Genomic DNA, 12,409 nt, shown 5'->3' on the forward strand with positions numbered 1-12,409 from the left:
TATATATATACACCGATGTTCAGCCACGACGCAAGCGTAGCCCAGTAGCCTGTTGTGCGAGTCCTACTACACTAGATCTCTCGTTTGTAGGCCAGGGTCGAGGGACGGGAGGGAAAGAAGGGGAGTTAGGGGGGTGAGAACGGCCTTTATCGAGCGGCTTCTGCGCGAGCTCGCCCCAACGCTAACGCCGTCGTTCTCGACGTTTTCACCCCCAGGGGCGGATTACCCCCTCCGACATGTCGCCGGTAACTTTGCGGAACGCGTAGCCGCCGTCTCCTAGTTTAGAAGACATTGTGAGGAGTCTCAGCCCTTGTTGGTTAGACAGAGAAGTCGTTAATCTTCCAGCGAAGAGACTCTCTCAATTAAGAGACCCCTCTTAAGTGGAGATCTACTTCTTAATTAAAGATCTCCGACTCACAATGAGATTGTAAATACTGCTGTTTATCTAAGATCTTAGGTCAGACCCGGTAAAGATTGTGCTACTTTCATAAATTCCAGAAAATCCTCACGAGTCTCACCGACATCAGACACTCCCCGCCGAGATAAAGCCTCCTCATCTCGAGCTAGGATCCGAACTGTCTCAATTCGGTCCTGCCGATCCCCACCGCGTTTCGCACGTTCTACCCCTTCCCATTCCGTCGCGACAAATCTGTTACGAGATTTCCACCTTCATCCTCGCCCACCTCATGGCAATGAATTTGAACGGGACGCAGATTCCCGCGGACGGGGTGAGAACGACGACGTTCGGGCATTCGCGGCGTCTGCGTCGGCTCCTACATAAAAGAAAGAGAAAGAGAAAGGGTGAGAAAGAGTGATATATGTGATATTCTCTTTGCTTCTTATATTTGCGGCCGCGGATCTAGACGCTCGTATCTCCACCTTCGTATATTCGGCGCGGCCGGTGAGAATGGCCTCTTAAAAGAACGACCTGTATGTATTCTTTCTCGCTACCGAAACATCGGGCCGATCTGGCCTGACGGGCCAAACGTTGTTCAGTCCACCGCAATCGATCGCAATAGTGCTTCGAATACGAGAGCTCAAGGTGCGCGACCTCCGAGTGTGCGACTAGATCTCGTCCTGCGACGATTTGTCCCATGTTTATCCATTACTTGTCTGATTTCGAAGTCTGGTGTTCCCATAGAAGGTGCCTCAGGTGTCAGGTGCGAAATCCTGTCTCAGGATGAGCTGTGCCTTGTCGGAACTGACGAAACGCGCATTCGAGGCAAGCTATTCGCGCGCGGTGATAGGATCTACCCCACTATCCTGCACGTTGCTCTAGCCGCTGTGTTCCGCTGTGTTCCGCCATCCTCCCTCGTTCCTTCCTCGTCGTCGCAGTCCAGTTTCCCCCACTTTGCGTGCACCCCGCCTTTTTTCTCTTTCTCTCTCTCTCTCTCTCTCTCTCTCTCTCTCTCTCTCTCTCTTTGTCTCTCTTTTCCTCTCTCTTTTCTCACCCCCTCGCTGTTCGCCACTAGGAAAACCCCTGTGTCGGCTCTTCACACGTTTGCTCCTCGCCGAGAGCGGGGCAGTTTTCGTACGACGCGCCCTTCCGTCGAGTCGCCGAGAGAGAGAGAGAGAGAGAGAGAGAGAGAGAGAGAGAGAGAGAGAGAGAGAGAGTGGGGGAGGTATAAGAGAGGGAGATAGGAATGCACACAAATTGCGGTGCAATCTACTGCAATGGTGTGTGACAGACGAGGCTGAAAGTGTAACCGAACGATGGAATTAAAGAGGCGCGATCCGCCACGATCGTCCACCTCGGGAATTCCTCCTCGTGGAAGCAGTTGAGCGAAGTGCAAATGCTTTCTCGTTCGTACCACCTGATCTCGGAGATAGAAAGAGAGAGAGAGAGGAGGGGAGGGAGAGAGAGAGAATGAGATAGATGAAAAGAAGAAGAAGAGAGAGAGAGAGAGAGAGAGAGAGAGAGAGAGAGAAAGAGGGAGAGAGAGAGAGAGAGAGACGAGAGATAACGTCCCGCGAGTGCAACGAGCTAATCCGCGAAAACGCAGAGCAATTTCTCCCAAAGGGATTCTTCCCGGCATCTTTTTCTTGCGATATCAGTGTGGAACGTGAATTGTGCAGGTGCGTCTCGAATGCTTTTTTTTTCCATCTTTTCTCTTTTCGGAGCTTTTCCTTTGAAGAGATGCGTTCTTTAACCAAGTGTTCATTCGTCGCGGCTGATGAAATTATTAATCTTCGTAGCTACTTTGTTATTACGTATGTAAATAAGTATTCTAATATCGTCGTTCTCGCGTTAAAGCATCCGTCTCGATCCTTTGAGAGAAATATCAGCGAGCTAGACGCGAATTTGCTGCATCATTTATAATACGTACAGCTTTTAGCTTGATTACAGGCTAATTGCAATATGCGCTTTGTACGAGATCAAAGATTGAGATCAAAGGAAATCCAACAACTGATCTAGATGTAATTGACGAAAAGATTTTATGATACGCGTCTCTGACACGTTCCTATTTTAATGAATTAAATTTATGCAATTGATTTATGCACGAGAAAAAAAGCTTCCTGTAAAAACTTTTCGAATGACAATATCCGTCGATTGGACGGATATCATTGGTTTTTGCACTTTTTTGTTAGATTTACTGGCCACACAAATCGGCTCGCAGTTTTATTTTAAGAGTAGGTCAACATCACAGGATGCGCTGCACTTTCGCATGCAATTGCATTTGAATCTGAACGGCAAATTGATAACTTTTATGTAGTAGTAAAGTAGTGGCATTTCCAGTTGCGAATATCCAAATCTGGATAATATCCTGATAGAAAGTTATTCATATTTATGTTAGTGATTGTAATACCGATACTTCGCTCTACGAAATGGAGGTACTCTCTTTAAAATAAATTACGTTATATATATAGATTATTATTATCAGATTGATAACAGAATTTTATAGGCGTCGACTGTAATTACTATAAATTAAAATATACATTTTTACATATTTATTGTACTTATTTATTTTTGCATTTTACATATTTATTATACCCATTTATTATGTAAATCTCTCTATACATACAGATTTATGAACCGGATGCCAATGTAATACTGATATCAATGATGAAAGATTAAATAACGTAGACAAATAATGAAAAATTATTAATTTGTTCCGATATTGCAATCACTTATTTATAACTTCTCTGTATCGATAAAGTGTTAAGCTACTATGACCAATTCATTTTTGAGGCAAAAGTTTTAATATGAATAAAATAATATTTTTGAAATAAAAATAATATTTCTTTAAACTTTTCAGTATTTAATTTTCAAATGTTAAATTAGCAGCTGTTAATAGCTTTATGGTATCAATTCGAGAGTTTAAAAAAAGGCAAAAACAATTGTGACATTTAATATTATGTTATATTTTACATTTAAAAAAGAGCTGTTGAGTTTTAATATATATTACATTTAAAAAAGAGCTGTTGAGTTTTAATATATATTACATTTAAAAAAGAGCTGTTGAGTTTTAATATATATTACATTTAAAAAAGAGCTGTTGAGTTTTAATATATATTACATTTAAAAAAGAGCTATTAGGTTTTAATAAAAATAAACGTTTTTAGAACATGATCTTTTTCTATCTTAAAATTTGTATATAGTTTCGAAAATCTTATTTTAAGAAATTCTTCTTTAACATTCAACTTCCTTCTATACTCTTTAACTAAAACTGCTTATGTCCTGGTCATGCGCCTTTAAAAAAACTTATAATAAGTGATAACTCATACTAACTCACTTACTAATTAGCGATGTGATATTAAGTTACGAGGTCGTCGTAAAGAGTCCGTGAATTGTCGTTGTAATTAATATAACTTTCAACTACATCAATCAACTTTTTTCTTGGCGGTCGACCAAATTAATTAATTCAAATAAGGAAAGCGAAATTTCTTCAACATCGTCGTTACACACCGCAATTATATATTTTATTGCGTTCTACAATTTTCATCGAAAATAAACAATTGCGCGAAGAAACAAAGCGTTTCGCATGTTTTATACACTTAGTGTGTCTCGCCTTGGCGAGCGAAATCAGAACGCATGCTGCATCGTAAAGTGTGTTTTGCCGTTATGTAGCAAAATACGTCGTGTCAGCATCAAACCAATATATTGGGCTAGAATTTACATAAACGCATGCAGCCTTGTGCTTCTGTCATATCCGAGTGTGTGCAAGCAAAACATGTCTATTCCTATGCGCCACTTTGGCCAACGGAAACGCTATTTTTCTGCCAAGAAATATCTCGACTCTCGGGGTGTCCCTGACAGTGAACAGAATTTTCTCTGTGCGATCAATCGCACTATTTACTTGAATTAAATATTGCACGGAGAAATTTGTTCGTTGAAGGCGACTAAATACCATCTCGGATATTTATTGTATGCACACCTGGCTATATTACTGGCAAAGTGGGTTAACGTACTTCCAGGTCCTTATAATCCATCTTATTGATCTTAAAGTAATCGATAAACTCGCGTTCTTTAAACCCCCAATCCCCTGTCCGCTTTCTGAAACAATGCCAGCAGTTTCCAACGGGGATTTCGCTTTTCATTTATAATAACTCTTCGCGGAATATCCGCTATTTCGTATTCTACGATGACGCGGCTGCTTTCGACGCGTATAATTTAAAGGCGCGTCATTGTTCATTCGAGAAATCTCGGTTTGCCTGTTCTTTAAGACGAGATCACGCGACGTACGTCAGAAGCGCGGCAACGACAATTTATCAATAACTTGTCCCACTTTCTTGAAAGAATAAGCGCACGTTTCCTCTTTCGAGCGAGGCAATCGTGCCTCGTGTATCGCTAATCGATACTCAAGACAAATTCCTTCTATCATTATTTTCCCTGCGCCAGCCACGTATATCATCTTTCAGAGAGTTTTTTTTTCAACCGATATTTCTTTTTTCTCTTGCAGGGCGTCACTATCGTAGCAGGTAACTTCTTGAAAGACGGTTCTATTTTTCACACACGACACACACCGCTCTGTATTGAAAAGTTGATCGCTCCCGCTCGCGCGCCGAAGGTGCTGCTTAAAACGCGGCCCCCTTTCCCGTTTTTCCGATGGCCGCCCGAGGCCAGACGAGAATGTATCCGCATGTAAACGGAATCCTCCCCGTTGGGACGACCGTACGGGAGTTCGATAAAGAGGCCGCAAAAAGCAAGACGTGAATATAAATGCGCGCTCGCGCTTTGAGAATCAGAACGTACGTGCGTTCCTTTTCTGAAATGCAGTCTCTCGCGTTACGTAGGCAGATGCAGCTTATCGAGAGGCACGATTGCAAAAGCGAGGCTCTCCGAATGCAGAGGAAAATTCAGAATAACGTCATGCATGATAATGTTGGCGAGCTGGAATAAATCACCAATGATTACCGGCGTGCTAGGATAATAAATTATCAAGGCGGCAGACAAAAATAAAAAGAGAAAGAGAGAGAGAGAGAGAGAGAGAGAGAGAGGAACTGATAACACTGCGATTGCAAAGAAAGAGAAAATTGCCGAAAGAGAAGATCGAGAGTCACGTGGTTCGCGCATTTTCGCGCTGCGTATCGCGCGATGATACGAGCGGATGATACGTGACGATTTGACAGACTCGATCGCGATACGTTGAGGATGTTGCTTGACAAGGTGTGTCTCCACCTTGCCGACGAGGATCGAATCGGATCGTCAAGAAATAAACTCAAGAGACTGAGGATGACTGCGGCCGAACGAGGACTTGTGCACGACTCGCGTTTTTAAATAACAGTAACGCTATAAGAACGCGCCCGTCATCGCGCCGGCATCATGGGGAATGGCATGAACAAGGTGAGAAATTGCTTTATCAAGAAAGCTTATACTTTCAGATCGATACTTGGGCATTTAGCTGAAAGAGAAGGAAACGAATGCATTTTTCATACCGGTAGAAACGTAGATCGGGGTTCAAGAAGTTCTCTTCTATTCAAGAATAGTCTTTAGAACGAAATTGTATAGGACGTCTCACTTCTCGCGAAACATATTAAATATTTATCACTTTTTTTTTTTTTTACGATGGATATAAATTCTAAAACAGGATCGAAACGTTTGATACTCAATTTGCATTTATTTAGCGAGCCTTGTATAATTTATTCGATAATATTGCATTCTGTTTCCTGCATTTTCTGTTATCAATGTTTCTTATTATCTATTGATGGAATATTTGAGAGAGAGGCTTTATCGTGGACGCACGAGGCGTTTTAAAATATTCGCTTTTACTTCTGTCGTCTCGACTACTCATCTCTCGTATCGTCTTCTTTAGCCTATTGATAGACAGGAATTAATTGGCCACTTCATACAAAAGATTTAATGAAAGTATCCAAGCGTCTAAAGAAACTTGTCTTAAAAATTTAATGATTCTGAACAAAATGAAATAAAAAATCAAAGGACACTGTGGAGATATTGTGATTCCACAATAATTTTTTGTTCTATTAATAATTCCATTTAAAATCTTTCAAAGAGATTTTTTTTCTCAAAGAATGAATCATATGTTTGTTATCGCTTTGGATTGCAAATACTATTAAACAATAGCCAACGGATCTTTGTTAAACGCATCTTTTTTTTTTCCGGAGCAACGAGAGGTGAGATTTCCTTTTTATAGAGTAACTACAAGTTCCATTTCGACCGAAGGATCGACTTCACGCCTTTATTACTTCCTCAATAACTTGTTTAAACGCGTTTCAATATAACGACTTACTAGCGTTGTCGTAACCGCGAGCTTAACGACCGACATAATACGCTTGATAATAATAAAATTTTACGTCCGGTAACGGACGCGATCATACGGTTCATAATTCCGAAACGGAAGTACGAGAAATAAACCTGACAGAAATGTTGCGGAGAAATGGAACTTCATTTACACTAATCCCCTTTGATTGCGATTTAATAAAAATACGATAGAACCATTAAATAAGTAACGGGTCGATAATTTAACTTACACGTTGCAACTTTTAACGCATATATTTCTTCTTTAAACCACTTTATAGAATTTTATCTTACTTTGATATAAATTGTCTGCGCATTACTAAGCGTAATGGATCAATAATCCGTTTGATTGAAGATATTGAATAGAGAATATTTTACATATAAGAACTTTATTCTAAAATAAAATTATATAGTCACAATTTTTGACAATGACGCAATATAGAATTTTGTAAAACAGTTGCGATGAAACAAAAGAAAACGAATTAGAACAATATATGTAATGTTTCTAATCGGCAATTGTCCCAATTTTATTTTTTCCACTGCAAAATGTTTAATTATTTCTATTATCTACACTGAACTATCTATTATCTACACTGAGTTTTTAAACTATTTAAAAACGAAATATAACCACGTAACATATTTTCCTTGAAACGTCTTGCTTGATAGTGTCAAAGTTTCTTTTATAACCTTACAAATTACGATACAGCATTTCCAAATGTATATTTTACACACAAACAACATTTTATATTTCACGCTCATACATTTGATATACCGAGAAGAGCATAGACCGTGATTATCTCGTTGCGATTATCTCATCTTAATCCACGATCGGTCGACGATCCACGTTCTCCAGCGAATTCGATGTCGCCTCCATTCGTGAAGCTCTCACATTCCGGAGATTATCTTGGAAAAATGCCTGATCAAGTACGTCGATAATTTTCATCTTTTTCTTCCTTCTCCTTCCACATGTTTTCCTCATGCATTTGATTTTGTATCGTTTATGAGAGTTTCGATTGGTCTCGCGTGTTGCGTTCCTCGCAGCTTCCGCGATCGTCATCGCGTTAATCGTCAACGGGGCAACGTTGGGAGTTGTAAAGGTAATATCCATGAAATGCTGCGACGTCGTTGAAGTTTCCATTGTTGATTCCGACGTGCGGTTTAGAGTACTCGCAGAGTCATTCCTGTCACTCTTGTTGCCAATGGAAATAAATAGATTCTTTACGGTAGATAATCCTTTCAATTCTCTCGGTGTTTTGCTTTTGAGCAACGACGATTTTGTAGTTTTCCGATTGTACCGTTTTCGACACCTGCATTTCTTTTTTCGTTTATGATGTATCACTAAAGAATCAATGAGATTCTCGGCCACCTGTTTTAACGTTTTCGATATTTGATGTCTGATCTCGTCCGGCTCCAAAATCACATCCTCGGTATAGTTCGATGGAGAACGATGTTGGGACACCGGAAATGACAGGGCGGATGACGTGAAGCTCGGAACGTTTCTCGGAGAACGTACGCGGAGGGTTTCGATGTCACTGAATGGATGATAGGTGGATCGCGATCGATTTCCCGCTGTTATCTGTACGTCGCGGAGAATTGCGCAAACACACCAGACCACCAGCGATCGGAATCGCATTTTCGTCGCCAACAATACAGGCTGCTTTGTTTAATATTATTTTTATTACTCGTTCTTGTTTAATATTATTTTTATTACTCGTTCTTTTCACGAATATGCTGTCCTCCTTTTTTCTACCTTTACGTTTTTCCTCCTCTCTTCGTTCCTGATCGATCGATGGCGGGACTGCGATGTGGTCTCGTCGATTTGGTCGTTCATTCTCATCTAAAATCAATGCACGTGGAGTAGAGGAGAAGGGAGCAGATTCAGCGATACAGTACGGGGGAGACGGGGGAGGGTAATCACCATGCGATAAAAAAGTTCGAATGAAATTAAATCGCGGGGGAACTGAGACTAACGACCTGCGTCGGGAAAGAATGGATGTTTTTGTAGTAGTTTATTGCGACGAGAAAATAAATGTCACACACACGTTGTTGAAGAGATTGCCGTAACAGATTGCTTTTCTGGACGTCTTAATTTGCCTATCGCTCATCGCGTTGACTCGCTCCCGAAACTCATTTATATGGAAGCAAAGAGGATCCTCCAGTGTAAAATCGAACCGGCGATTAAAATGAAATCAATCTCGATCGAACAATCGTGGAAAGGGAAAAACGGTAGAGTTTAAACTAATGTATGCCTCCAGCTTGTAGCTTAAACACGACTCTTCATCAAAATTCAATATTTGCAACAGTAAACTAATCTAAGATTACCACGCCGTTGACGGCCATCACAAATTCATCACGCAGGTTTGCTTTTTTCTCCTACGGTCTGACCTGGATTTCTTCGTCGTCTAATCTTAAGTAATCTTTCGTCAAATAGACGCCGAAAGAGGCTCGATATTTTAAATTAGGGCCCGAAAAGGGAAAGACAGATAAGACTATTTTAAGAATGATAAAAATGAAATAAAAATGACTTATTTGTTAATTAAAGTCACGGTTGAGGAAGCGCGCTTTACAATGCTTCAAATTAATTATGAGTTAATTATGATTATGAAGTCCTTGATTACGGAGTATCTAATATTAAATATTAAGTACAATTAAAACTCGCCTCTCGAAATGTAATTTTCTCACGCTTTCTTTTGCAGGTGCTTCCTGGTCTTTACGTAGGTAATTATCAGGATAGCAAGGACGCCGATCAGTTGGAGCGTTTCGAAATCACGCATATTCTGGCTATTCACGACACAGCTCGCCGTTTGCACTCCGTAAGTACAAATAATGCGCAGAGTACGTATTTTAGAATGAATAATAGCTGAAGGATAGATTAGAAATGTTCATATTCTCTGTAAAAATACAATTATATTATTATACTACATCTCGGTTGCGTTTCAGGACAAGCATTATCTATGCATCTTGGCCGCCGACAGTCCTGATCAGAATTTGTCGCAATACTTTTCTCTGTGCAACGACTTTATTCATGCCGCCCGTCTTCGCGGCGGAAATGTTCTGATCCATTGGTAGATATACATTTATTTTGCTGCACCGTATACAGGATATTTCAAAATCGTTGGATTATTCTTTTTGATTAGAATTTTTTAATCGAATTATAAATTTTCTTTAATGGAAATACCGAATCTACTATTTTTTTTCTCCCTAATTATCGATTAAAAAAGCAAATTTTGTAACGAGTGAAAAATGGCAGCAAGAAAAAGATGTAAACGTTTAAGCACGAGGAAGGTACAAGTAACTTGGTCAAAGAAGCTGAGATTAGAAGAATCAATTCAGTGATTTTGAAAATATATACAAATATTCAAAAATTCCGATAAAATTTGCGATTTATTTAAACAGAAAATAGAAGCTGAATTTTTATGAATAAAACGTATTTTTTTTAGTTTGGCAGGAATGTCGAGGAGCGTGACAGTAGCGGTGGCCTATATCATGAGCACCACCAGTCTATCTTGGAAAGAAGCGCTCAAAGTCGTTAGAGTCGGTCGTTCGATTGCAAATCCGAATGCTGGTTTTCAACAACAGCTCAAGGATTTCGAGTCTAGCCGTTTACAAGACGTAAGTAATAAACAAACGGAGTATTTCTTCAAATTTGTAGCTATGAAAAATTCAGACTGTGTACACAATACCTTCTTTTCTCGTTCCTTATCTTATTCCTTTTGTAATACAGTGTAATGCTCTCTCTTTTTTCTGTAAACAGTTTTTCTCCTTATTTCTGCGTCAGAATTTTATTCTATCACAAAAATCTTCAAATCGTTCAGTTGATGTTACTTTATATTGTTATCGTCAAATTAGATTTCTATTATATTATATCTTGGTATAGGAGCGTAATAGGTTGAAAGAGCGATTCCCTAGCCTCGCTCTCGCCGAGTCCGACGCCGAAGCTTGCAGATCCACCCTGAGGAATTACGAAACACTGGCTCTAGCGAAAGAGGTTTGCGAGGGTAAATGCGCCATGGGACGCACTTGTCCGACCGGGCTTTGCCGTCAGGCAACTAAAAGGTAATTACAATGAAAATCTCAGTTGTAAAGCGATGTACACATCGTTACCCTGTCCAAGTATAATGTGGCAAAAAGAGAATTACTAAAAAGTTATCATGCACTAGACTAGAAAATGAAATCAAACGGAGATGATAGAGGATGTTACGTAGAATAAATAGTGTATCTAAATCAGGACTCTGAGAAGGAAGTCATCCACCAGCAGTATCGGAAGCGTGTCATCCGGCAGGACACCTCCGCAAACACCACGGATGCTACCATCCGCACCACCCTCACCGGCTTTGCACAGATCATCTAGCGTTATGTCCACATCGAGACCGAGGAGTGGACCGGCAGGATTGCATTCTTATACCGGAGGATCCGCTCCTCCTTCTAGGTAAATCTTTTCAGAAATTCTCGAAATTGTATTATTTTATTAAAGCGTTACAACCTACAATTATAATTATATTTATAGTATTTTCAATTGTGACATTTATATTCACAAAAATATCAGATTGAGAGGGAAAACATATTTTTTTTACCAAGAGAAAGTAGATTATTTATTAAAGAAAAGAAAATAAACGGACGTGTTTTCGGACGTTACTTGGATATCGCAAACTGAGACGCGTTTCTTGAAGAAAGGGAAATATTAAGTTAGGGCTGTTTTTCGGCTAAAATGCGCAAAAGTTCCGAGATATATAAATTATATATCATATTAAAGGATTACTTAAACGGAGTCGAGCGTATCGCTTATTTTAGAGAAATACTGGAATCATAGAAGAAATCGCTAACAAAAATAATAAATCTAAAAGTTAAGTAAAATATTGATATATCCTAAAAATTAAACAGAAACTGTATTGTTAGTACTTAAATACAGGATTGGGAAGTTACTTTTTTAAAGTAACGCGTTACCGCTACCGTTATTTGCGGTAAAAAGTAACTCGTTGCCGATTCTAAAAAGTAACTCATTACCGTTACTTAAAAGAAACGATAAAAAATCGTTACTTTTCATTACTTTTTTTGTAATTATGCACGATGAGACGAGTTTATTATTCACCGATTTTGATGAAATTAGATTATTATTCGTCACGTTTTTGTACGAAATGAACGAATCTGGCAGAAAAATAAGTGTGTCCGGTAAACTGAGATTAATGGTTAAAATTGATGACTATTGAGGTAAGGAAATCTGTTATAATTTTATCAAAAATCGATGAATAAACCTGTCTTCTGTATAATTACACTTTTTAAAATAGCAAAACAGGCTTTTAGGAGACAGAGTATAAATAAACTATAAGAAAAACATTTATCTTTGAACATTTTTATCTTTTGTCAATATTTGATATACTTATGTTTCATTTTGTGGTATTTTATTATATAGATAGATATTTTAATTTTGATATAGAATTTTTAGTGTTCTCATAAAGCGATAGATGATTGAAACCAAAATAGGCAAAAAGTTTTTTGTTTATTTAGCATCTACAATTTTATTGTCCGTCACAGCCGTGACCTATAAAAAAATAACGATACGAGAGTAACGAGGTCAATTTCGTTACTCATTACTAAAGAAGATGTAATGTGCCGTTACTTTTTCGTTAATAAAAAAAAAGTAACGGCGTTACCAAATCGTTATCAAAAAAAGTAACAAGTAACGCGTTACTTCCCAACCCTGCTTAAATACGT

The 12,409-nt window shown here is 39.0% G+C and overlaps 1 protein-coding gene across 2 annotated transcripts in view; it reads left to right on the forward strand.

Moving 5' to 3' along the window:
- Positions 1-728: 728 nt before the first annotated feature.
- The window catches only part of LOC108756408 (dual specificity protein phosphatase 15-like), a 12,523-nt gene continuing 842 nt past the window's right edge, over positions 729-12,409 (forward strand). The window contains exons 1-7 of one of the 2 annotated variants that reach the window (XM_018500180.1): positions 729-801; positions 4,902-5,785; positions 9,394-9,510; positions 9,638-9,762; positions 10,138-10,309; positions 10,575-10,753; positions 10,926-11,126. In XM_018500180.1, coding sequence (XP_018355682.1) covers positions 5,765-5,785; positions 9,394-9,510; positions 9,638-9,762; positions 10,138-10,309; positions 10,575-10,753; positions 10,926-11,126 — 815 coding nt within the window. In that variant the 5' untranslated portion in view covers positions 729-801; positions 4,902-5,764. Of the gene's footprint in view, positions 802-1,920; positions 2,077-4,901; positions 5,786-9,393; positions 9,511-9,637; positions 9,763-10,137; positions 10,310-10,574; positions 10,754-10,925; positions 11,127-12,409 lie in introns of those variants that run through there. The other variant, XM_018500179.1, reaches the window with a different exon arrangement.

The sequence above is a fragment of the Trachymyrmex septentrionalis genome, unplaced genomic scaffold, assembly GCF_001594115.1.
Source record: "Trachymyrmex septentrionalis isolate Tsep2-gDNA-1 unplaced genomic scaffold, Tsep1.0 scaffold127, whole genome shotgun sequence".
NCBI lineage: Eukaryota > Metazoa > Arthropoda > Insecta > Hymenoptera > Formicidae > Trachymyrmex > Trachymyrmex septentrionalis.